At 47.2% G+C, this 10314-nt stretch overlaps 1 protein-coding gene across 2 annotated transcripts; it reads right to left on the reverse strand.

Moving 5' to 3' along the window:
• Nucleotides 1-1877: 1877 nt before the first annotated feature.
• Nucleotides 1878-7158, reverse strand: LOC118562084. Of its 2 annotated transcripts, none has more exons than XM_036134389.1 (2): nt 6639-7158; nt 1878-2418 (listed from the first exon to the last, which is right to left on the reverse strand). In XM_036134389.1, exons 1-2 carry the CDS (start codon nt 6966-6968, stop codon nt 2140-2142), a joined length of 609 nt encoding a protein of 202 aa, XP_035990282.1. In that variant the 5' UTR covers nt 6969-7158; the 3' UTR covers nt 1878-2139. The 2 variants fall into 2 exon arrangements, with proteins under 2 accessions (XP_035990282.1, XP_035990281.1); XM_036134388.1 differs by lacking the exon at nt 6639-7158 and adding an exon at nt 2946-6626.
• Nucleotides 7159-10314: the final 3156 nt, after the last annotated feature.

The raw sequence follows: 10314 nt of genomic DNA on the forward strand, positions 1-10314 counted from the left end.
CATCTGACATTATGACTGTGGAATAGCCCCTGATAAAAAAGGATTGAATCAAACAAATCATTGTCAGGAACATTTAAAGAATTAAAATAAAATTCAAGGAACAGTCACCCAAAAGAAAAGTATTCCATGTTAGCAGGTAGTATCATTAACATCACAATCATTATTATCACAATCACCATCGTCATAATCACTCAGATCAGAAATATCATCATTACTAAGATCAGAACTTTCAACTTCTTGGGCACGGTTCTCAAAGGAAACACCAGGTTCTGCATTCGGTTGACCTGTAAAGAAGCTAACTGATACTGCAGAAGTTAACATTCGTTTAACCAGAGGGATTAAGCAGCCCGACAAAACAATCAGCAGGGCAATGACCACTAGGACTGGGGTGAAAATACGAACCAAGATCGACTGCCACCCACTCCCTGTAAGCCATGCCCATCCGTCATATTCAGCTGAGGGAGAATCAGCTTTAACCATGGAGTTAAACAAATCATGCAGGTGTTGCTGGATAGAGGTTATGTTTGATGAAGAGTCTGGGATATAAGTACAGCACTCTGAGTCAATGACTTTACAGACGCCCCCTTGTGTTGCCAGTAACATGTCCAAAGCCATGCGGTTCTGTAAGGAAGTTAATCTTAGAGCCTTCAATTCCGGGGCGTAGCTTTGAAATCCCTCATCCACCAAAGCTGTCAAGTTCTCTAAATCTGCAGCCAGTCTGTTAATGGCTTCAGCATTACTAACAGCACCATACCCAGGGAAAATTGCTGAGGCTATCTCGCGTCCCATTGATATCCTGGTTCCCCTCTTCCTGCGATTCTGGGCACCCACTGGTACAGACGCAACTATCCTAACAGAGGGAATAAGATACGCCAAATAACAGGCACCACACCAATTACTTGGGAGATACAGGTAGGAACGATGACCACAAACCCATACCATATTAGTAGGACACGGATAACCATCAGGAGATGGAGTATACACCTGGAGGGAAGAAAAGGCACCACCCCTTAAACCCCATTTGGTCAAATTAAAAAGTCTCAGCCATGGTTTCAATGGGTCGTCTGCACATAAAGGTCTTTTATCTGTAAGCGCACAAGAAGCTGGCACAGTATTGTCACAGTTAACTGCATTGCCCAAATTAAAACTGGATCTGACACAGGGAAGAACAAAACACAGAGGTGCTGACCGCATATGTGATGAAACTGAATGGGTCATAACAGAACCCGCAACACTAACATTTGTAGCATTTGAGAAACCATAAGGGAAGCGCACAGAATGATGAGAAAAATTAGTTGCCCAGGGAAAATGTTTCAGGGGTTTAGAAGCCCCCAAGATATGGGACCTGTTACGGGGCGCTGTTGTACAGGCAGAAAAAAATGATAACACAGTGGTGATGTTAACCGGCCATGGTTGGAGTAAAGATGACCCCTGCGTTGCATGCGGCAAACGGGTGCAAACATAACAACTACCATTTGTAACTTTTCGAGCAGTAGTAGCTGCCAATTGCCACCAGAGATTGTCAGTCACGCCATGATGAGCAATAACATGTCGTTTTACCCTTCTTTGCAAATGAGGTGTCTTAAAAGCCTGAGTGATGGTTGGATCAGCTGAATTTAACACAGCAACAGTAGGAACACGCTTAAGGACATTAGAATCATTTTGATCACAAAACCATGTGATTAGTATAAGTAAAAATGCAACCATAAGGCAACATATTGCCAGCTTCTCAGCCGTTCTGAAGAAGGTCATCTTGATGTGCCGTGTAGAATGATGATGTAGAATGATGTAGAATGTAGAATGATGATGAATAAGACGATGGCAACGCGTCGTCCCTCTGTCCTCTTCTCTCCCCTTTTTTTTTTTTTTTTCTTTTCTTTTTTTTTTTTTAATCAGTCAGTTCTCTGATATTTAGGGAGCATAAGCAATGAGCAAACAAATCTAGTTCTTGGAACCGCTGTGTTCCACAGATCAGCCGTGTCAAAACAAACTCTGTTGAATCAGTCTCTGGAGACAAGCAACGCAAATCACTGCCCGGAATGTTATTGTGATTCCGTCGGAGCAGTGTTCTTCACCCACCTCTTCTTGCTAGGAACCAAACTTGTGGTGGGCCGCAGTCCTCACAGCCAGCTCGGTGGCTCAGGTGGATGATGATGATGCCAGTGTGTGATCTTTCTTGTCCTGCGATCGGTCGGTCTCCCGCGGCGGTGGCACTTTCCTGCAGTGTGATGCGTGGATCCAAGGAACTCGCTGTTCGACCTTCACTGCCGTGTGCGTCGTGAGGAGCACCTGGAATGGACCCAGCCAGCGTTTGGATCTCCAATGCTTCCGGCGGAAGTCCCGAATCAGAACCCAGTCTCCTGGACGGAACGAATGGAGGGCTCTGTCGGCTGCCACAGGCAATGCTTCCTTCACTGTCTGAGAGATTTCAGAAAGCACCTTTGTGAGCCTAATGCAATATGATAACATGTCATCATCACACAAAGAAGTGGAGGGCAAGTAACGGTTTGTAGGTCCAAAGCCCAAGTTTGGCGGCCTTCCAAACAGAATTTCAAATGGACTGAGGTTAACTTTCGCCCTTTTTCTCATCCTCATATAAGTGAGGACAATAGGCAAAGCTTTAGGCCAGGAAAGACCTGTTTCTTCACAGCATTTTGCCAGCTTCAACTTCAAAGTTCCGTTCTCACGTTCAACCGCACCGGAACTCTGGGGATGATACGCGCAGTGTGTCCTTAAGTCACAGCCCAAGAACTTACCCACCTCCGTCACAGCCGCGTTGACAAAGTGGGATCCATTGTCACTTGAAATCCTAGCCGGGATCCCCCAACGAGGAATAATCTCAGTCAAAAGGGCTTTTGTGACAGCATGGCTGTCAGCCTTTTTAGAAGCGAAAGCCTCAGTCCATTTACTGAACATATCCACGATGACAAGGACAAACTTCTTACCTTCAGAAGGAGTCAGTTCAATGAAGTCCATCATGATGTGGTCAAATGGCTTACCAGGAGGAGGGTGTGCACCTAGAGTCCTCTGAGGGGCACGCCCTGCATTGAATGAACAGCAGATCATGCATGATTGACAAAACTTTTTTGCATAAAAGCTGAAGCCTCTAGTGAACCACTGAGATTTTAAAGCAGCTGCCATGCTGATGTATGAGGAATGGTCTAAGCCATGGGTTAGCTTTGCAAAGTGTGGGAAGAAGTGTTTTGGCAAGCATGGTAACCCATTTGGTCCATACCAAATGTTATTTCTGCACTTCGCTCCAGAAGAAGCCCACAGTCGCCTCTCACCAGCAGATGCAAAACTCTGCATCGCACTCAAGTCTGTGAGTGAAGAAGAACATGGGGGTGTACCCTCCTCCTTGCCCTCAGAGGAGGAGAAGGCAGTGTACAGAGGAGCTTTCCCAGCCGCACGCTTCGCAGCTGCATCGGCCCTCCTGTTCCCCTGCGAGATAACGTCACCAGACGAGGAGTGAGCTGCGCACCGGCACACTGAAATGACCTTGGGCAACAAGATGGCCTCTAACAAGTGTGCAACCTGCTTAGAGTTCAGAATTGGCTTTCCATTCGATTTCAAGAACTTCCTATGTTTCCATAGGGCACCAAAGTCATGAACCACACCAAATCCGTACCGGGAATCCGTAAAGATGTTTACCGTCTTCCCCTTTGCCAACTTGCAGGCCTCAGTCAGAGCCACCAGTTCAGCTGCTTGCGCTGAAAAGTGTTTAGGAAGAGAACCCGAACACAGGGTCTCATGCGATGAGCAAACAGCGAATCCCACCCGATTCACACCAGTGATACGATCCCTGTAAGCCGAACCATCAACAAACAACTGCAAATCTGGGTTCTCCACTGGAACATCAGAAAGATCAGGTCGTGGTGTGCAAACTTCCTCCAGCACCGACACACAGTTATGCGGATCCCCATCCTCAGGAGTGGGAAGAAGTGTAGCTGGATTTAACACATTGCACCTCTTCACAGTGATGTTTGGCAAGTCCAGCAAGATAGAAGTGTACCTCAGCCAGCGCGCTGCAGAAAGATGTGAAGTCTTTTGTTCTAGAAGAATGATGGCAACGTTGTGAGGCACAAGCACTGTTAGTTCAGAATAGCCCACGATGTCACGTGATGCTAAAACAGCCCGCTCAGCTGCAGCCACTGCCCTAAGACAGCCAGGCAGTCCCGCCGCAACTGGATCCAGTTTCCCAGAATAATAGGCTACTGGTCTCAACTTCCCTCCATGGTCCTGCATGAGGACAGAGGTCATGCATCCATGTTTCTCATCAACAGCCTGAACAAAGGGTTTTTTAGGGTCCGGAAGACCCAAGGTAGGGGCCTGCTGTAAAGCTAATTTAAGCTGAGAAAAAGCAGACTCGGCTTCAGATGTCCAAGTAAGCTTATCAGCAGGTTGAAGATCTTTACCATGCATGATGGCACTCAGAGGAGCTTCCAGCACTGAGTAGTTTGGAACAAAGTTTCTGCAGTAAGATGTTATTCCCAAGAAAGACAGAAGCTGCTTCTTCGTGACAGGCTTAGGGATGTTTTGAACTGCAGCCACACGCTTAGGTGATAGAGTCCTGCCCTCTGAAGAGATGTGGTGACCCAAAAAGGTCACTTGAGGCTGCACAAACTGCAGCTTAGATAGAGAGGCTTTGTGTCCCTCAGAATGGAGGTGCTTCAAAAGAGCAACTGTGTCCTCCTCACATTGCTGTTTTGTGGGACTACAGAGAAGAATGTCGTCGACATACTGGACCAGCGTTGTACCTGGACGCAGCTGCAGAGAGTCCAGACTAGCCTTCAGAGCTGCATTGAAGATAGTCGGGCTCTCTGTGTAGCCTTGGACCAAACGCGTGAAAGTGTAAAGTTTCCCTTCGAATTGGAAACCAAACCAGTACTGCGAGTCCTTATGGACTGGCACACTGAAAAAAGCGTTGGACAAGTCAACGACAGAGAAAAACGCAGCATCCATAGGAATCTGCGACAAGATCGTGGTAGGGTTCGGTAGTACGGGCGTTCGACCAATTACAGCTGAATTCACCCTCTGCAAATCTAGGATGAATCTCCACTCAACTGGCTTGCCCTGGTCTCTCACCTTTTTCACAGGGAATAAAGGCGAGCTCACGGGTGAATTTGGACATTCAATGATCACCCCTTCCTTTAGAAGGGATTCAAAAACAGGTCTGATGCCCTCAACTGCTTCCTGTTTCAGAGGGTACTGTTTCTGACAGGGTCTGTAATCTGATTTAGGGGTTACGATGACTGGTTCACACCCTTTGATGAGACCAACATCATATTTATTCTTTGCCCACAGTTCAGAAGGAACCTGGGACAGCAGAGGATGTGAAGTGACGTCAACTTCTGGAAACAGACCATGAGAAAGGAATGTTTCATTTTCTGGAACCAAATGAACTGTTCTTTGACAGTGAACAGTACCGGTGAAAGGCCTTTTGTAAGCAGATAGTCTCTGTGAAAACAGAATGTTAGGATGTTGTGGTACCACAGTCCAATCACAAATCGTTTGACATTGTGAGACAAAATTTGTTAATTCACTCCATTCCCCTTTAACGGGCTTTGTTAATGGAATGTGTGGAATTCCATTTTCTCTGAAAAATGCTAGCTGTTGAGGTAGCAAATTGATCGCAAGCGCAGCGTATTGGGAACTCCAATACAGTGTGGAAAAGGTTAGTTTCTCAGATGACACCCTGAACCACGCCTCCTCAAAGTCTGCATCTGGGCCCCGTGACGTGTGTGCTGTGCAGCTCAGATCAGTGGAGCTCTTAGTCTCTGAGAGAGGATTCACAAGCTGTTTGACTTCCTCCATCAGCTGCCCGCTAAACAGGGAGTTCTGAAATTTCCACTCGTAAGCATAAAGCAAGTTTTGCGGGCTGTATTTCACAGCACTGACCACTGTCCGATCTCCGGTGCTCACCAGAACACCTTCTGGTGTGGAGATCAGCACGATTCCCAACTCAATCATCAAATCTCTTCCCAGCAGATTCACAGGGCACAGAGACGATAGCAGAAAACTGTGTTTGAAAGAACTCCCCTCCGGAGTTACGCAGGTGAGGGGTTTTGTAAACTGCTCTTTTGTCACCTGACCCGAGGCAGACAATGAGAAAACATGGCTCCCACTGAGCCGAGGAGGAATTTCAAACTCCTCTGCTCTGATTACTGATGATGTCGCTCCAGAATCAACCATAAAGGATATTCTGTGTCCATCAACCACCAGTTCCAGAGTTGGAAAAGCCCTATATGCTTCAGATCTTAAGTGAGCATAAGTCGGAACCACCTCCTCAACCCTTTTCTCCAAAGATGGTTCAGTCAAAATGTTACTGTCCACACACTCATTTTCTGCACTTTCAAGACTCCACACAGCCGCAAAAGATTTCAAAGCAGGTACTTCATTGCGAAAAGCAGAGGATTCCAAATGTGTGTGCGTGTTGACATTGTCCAGCGAGTGTGTCTCTGTATCAGGCAGAGAGGCAACACTCGCAGCTGTGTTTGTGTCTGCAAAAGCTTGCAGCCCGTTATCTGCATGTGTGTGTGTGTGTGTGCTCTCAGTGTTGCTATGTGTGGCAGCAGTGTGAGGAAAAGGAGGAGAGGGAAAAGAAAAATCATTTTCAGATCCCCTATGGGGTACATTACCAATCTGTTGACCCCACAAGCGCGACGGCTCGCCCCCCTCCGGCTTACAGCGTCAATCTGCTTCCTGACGCCGCGAAGGGCGACCCTTACGAACCCGACAGTCCCTCCACCAATGGCCTCTTTTCCCACAGCAATGACAGACATCCTCTTGCCCCGGGTTCCTCTGTTCTGGCCAGGATCTTTCTCGGTTTCTTCCTCCTCTGCCTCTCCCTCCTTGGCCTCTTCCTCCTCTGCCGATGTATTGATACGTGGAGATGGCAGCCAGATGCAGTTCTTTCTCAGTCTTGTCCTTTTTTGTTCTTTTTTGCTCATCCACCAGACTGGCTGCATGTCTGGCGTGTTTCCGGACTTCGGACAGTTTTGGTTCCTCAGCCCACCCCACGTAGGCTGCTTTGAATGCCTCGGCAACTTGTGGGAGAAGTCCTTTAATGACCGAGTCACAAACCAGGGTTTCCCAAACTGTGATATTACCGTCCACCCCCAGTGTGGAAGGTTTTGGCTGTCCACTGTGACGTGTGACACACTCTATCACTCTTTCGATGAAGTCGTCTGTGGACTCGTCAGCCTTCTGCTTGCAGGTGTAGATGCTCGTCATGTTGATTTTTGTGGGGAAAGTTTTCTTAATTTCTTCGGCCAGGCCGTTGACTGCATTCACGAACCCTTGATTGTCCGCATGATCCCAATCTGGGTTAAGAACTCGCAGTCCCATTTCAGGCAGTTTGTTATGAATCTTTGCCAGTTCAGTTGCTCTTAGTTTGCGTGCGAGAACTCTGCGAATCTCAGCACCTGTTGGACGCAGTTCCCTGCAGAAGTCAGTGAAAGCAGTGGCAAACTTCTCACCACACAGGGTGGGATCAGGAAGAGACTTAGCATTCTCTTCAATGTCCTGTGGTGTCCAGGCCCTGAAAACCAGGTCTCGTCCATTCGGGCCCATAACTTCAACCATCGGGGCACTGATGTCCGTGTAGCGGTCAGGAGGTTTGATGTCTTGTCTCAGTTCGTAGGAGCGACCCGCCCCAGCAGCCCCTCTTGGTGTATCGGTCTCAGTCTTTAAGGCTGCCCGCTGCGTGGGGGCCGATGCTGATGCAGATCCCCCCGCCTCAGAAGATGTGTCGTCCGGGTGGCTGCTGCTGCTCACATGCTGGGGTTGTGGTTTGGCTTGTGGTTGCCCTGGGCCAAAGGCGTATGAGTCGAGGTCGTGGTCCATCACGCTTGTGAGGGCGCTCAGATCAGGATACATGGAAGTAGAAGAGAAAGGAGGGTTATTAGACAAATCCTGTTTTTCAGAAGCTTTGTATGGAGGAGGTGTTTTCTCTCTAGTGTGTGCGCGTGTGTGTGTTGCAGAAACGCCAGAGTCATTCTGGACATTAGGGACAGAAGCGGAGGGGACAGAGCAATTGTCTTCACGACCACACACGCTTCCCGTCACATCCAGTCTCCCAGCCAACCGTTTACTATTTTGTTTTCTTTGCCGTCTCTCAGCTTCATCTTTCCAACATTTAAGGCATGCCCGTTGTCTCCGTATTCCCAATATTTCTTTTTGTTTGACTGTCTTCTTTGTTTCTAATTTATTTTCTTGTTCTTTTATTTTGTCTTCAATCCTTTTTAGTATTGCCATATTAAATGACCCCCCTTGTGGGAAATCTGTATGTTTAATCCAATCATTTATGCATGACATGCTTTCGGGCCCATATTTTTTCAGCATGAAATCGAACGTCTCACCCTGGGGCAAGGGTGGGCCCCGAGAACTCTGCCTTTGACCCATTACACTGACTCTTCCGCTTCCGGACTTTTTTATTTTATTTTATTTATTTTATCCTTTTTTTGTGTTTTGTATTATTATTTTTTACGTCCTTAGCACGATCGACCAACTAAATGAAAGGCCTCACATCCGATGGTCGCCTTTTTGGTATAATGGTTGGGGTCCCCACTTATCAAAGCTGCAAACGTCTTCGCAACAGTCAAGGACTTAAGCATCCCTGCCGCTTTCATCCACAACAGAAGTGGACAGCCTCTTGCACAAACCCAAGACAAGAGGACTTTAATGGACCAGCTGCAAACTGCTCAGCCGGTCACCTGTTCTCCAGGTGAAAATCACTCTGCCCCTCCTCCCCCCTTGTGGGAAAGTCCGTATTTCAGCTGAAAAAACGTATTCTAATTAAATTTTGAATTTTAGTTTAATGTCAAAGCTTTAAAAAAAACTGGTCTGTATTTTTGAGTCCTACTTTATTTGCTCCAGAGATTAAACTCATTTAATATTTTATAGGCTTTCTTAATTTCTATTTTGTAGGTTTAAAGTTTTGCAGTATTGGCACTGTTATCTAAAAAAAAATTCAGTATTTTTCTAACAACAATGGGTTGTTTTTTTTTTTTGTTTTTTTTTTTTTGTTTGTTTTTAAATTTAAGCCTAATTTTCCTTTAAGCAATTGCATTTAAAAAAAATGCTGGAAAGTATCTCTCTTACCGTCTCATGAAAAGAAAGGTTCGAATCTGATCCCGCGCCGACGCTCCAGAGCCGTCCCGAGATCAGGAGCCCCTCCTCATCCCTTGAAAATCCGTTCGGGGTAACAGAGGCCGGATAAACTTCTCCGGGCCGGCCAAAGCTGCTCCTGTCCCCGGACCCCCTGGCCCGCCGGTCGGAGATCTTGTTCGTTGACGCCAAAATTGTTATGGGAGTTCTGGACAGATAACTGACTTCCCTGAGATTTACTGAAGAAGGAGACGTGGAGTGTTACTGTTCCAGCACTTTATTGAGAAACAGAGCAGAGCATTACATGGACAAAGTATTCGCACCGCGCGGCTGCAGCCTAGCGTCTGCCCCTGTTTCTGCCCGACCTCGCTTTTCGGCTCTCCCTAATACTGCACCGTGGCCTTGGCAGGAGACAAAGCAAAGACAGCCCATCCTAGACAGTCGTCAGCCATACAGTGTTATGCTGCAGCATTCGGCCTTGCACTCAGTAACAGTGGATTACATACACAGACATCTCGTCTCCTGGCTCTGTGTCCGAGAGGCAACAGGTCACTTTGACTGTAGGGCAAAGATTAATACAACAGGGTGCACGCTACGGTTCGGGCCCCATTAATCGTGAAGGAAGAAAAATAAAGAATATTAATAATAAAGAAGTCGTTTAGAGGTGCATAGTAATAGGCCCTGCCCATGCATTTGCATTGGGAGGCAGTGCTGTGCTTCGCACAGCACTGCCTCCTCATTGCACATGCAAGGCAGGCGCCTAATAAAGAGTCCGTTTAGAGGTGAATAGTAATAGGTGCCTCCATGCATTTGCATGGGAGGCAGTGCTGTGCTTCGCACAGCACTGCCTCCTCATTGCAAATGCTATTGCAGGCGCCTAACTAGAAAAATTTCTGAAGAAATTTAGCAAGGCGCCTGCCACTTGGTGCGTACCGTACCGTCAGAAATAGCAACAGGAAGTAACACTGCGAATTTCAGGTTCCTACGGTCTTCACAGCCCTCGCAGCGGCCGTTGAAAGGTGCCATGTTAAGTCAATGGACCTCCTAGGAGCCTCTTGCTAGCAGCGTTGTCATGGAGACTCACTGACAGTTACAGCACTCTCTGTATGTAAAGGTTGAAGAACTTTGGCTAAGCAGCTGTTGGTAGGACCTTCCTAAAGCTATTTCCGGTTAGCAACATGCTAACGGTTAGCCGCTAGCATGGCT

Source organism: Fundulus heteroclitus, unplaced genomic scaffold (genome assembly GCF_011125445.2).
Source record: "Fundulus heteroclitus isolate FHET01 unplaced genomic scaffold, MU-UCD_Fhet_4.1 scaffold_801, whole genome shotgun sequence".
Classification (NCBI taxonomy): Eukaryota; Metazoa; Chordata; class Actinopteri; order Cyprinodontiformes; family Fundulidae; genus Fundulus; species Fundulus heteroclitus.

Bases quoted from the DNA above. Each gene is read 5' to 3' on its own strand.
- LOC118562084 (XM_036134388.1), bottom strand. From the start codon at position 6,192: ATGGTTGATTCTGGAGCGACATCATCAGTAATCAGAGCAGAGGAGTTT. The intron at 2,419-2,945 runs GTAAGAAGTTTG...GAAATCTCTCAG, and splicing joins TGAACTGACTCCTTCTGAAG to ACAGTGAAGGAAGCATTGCC.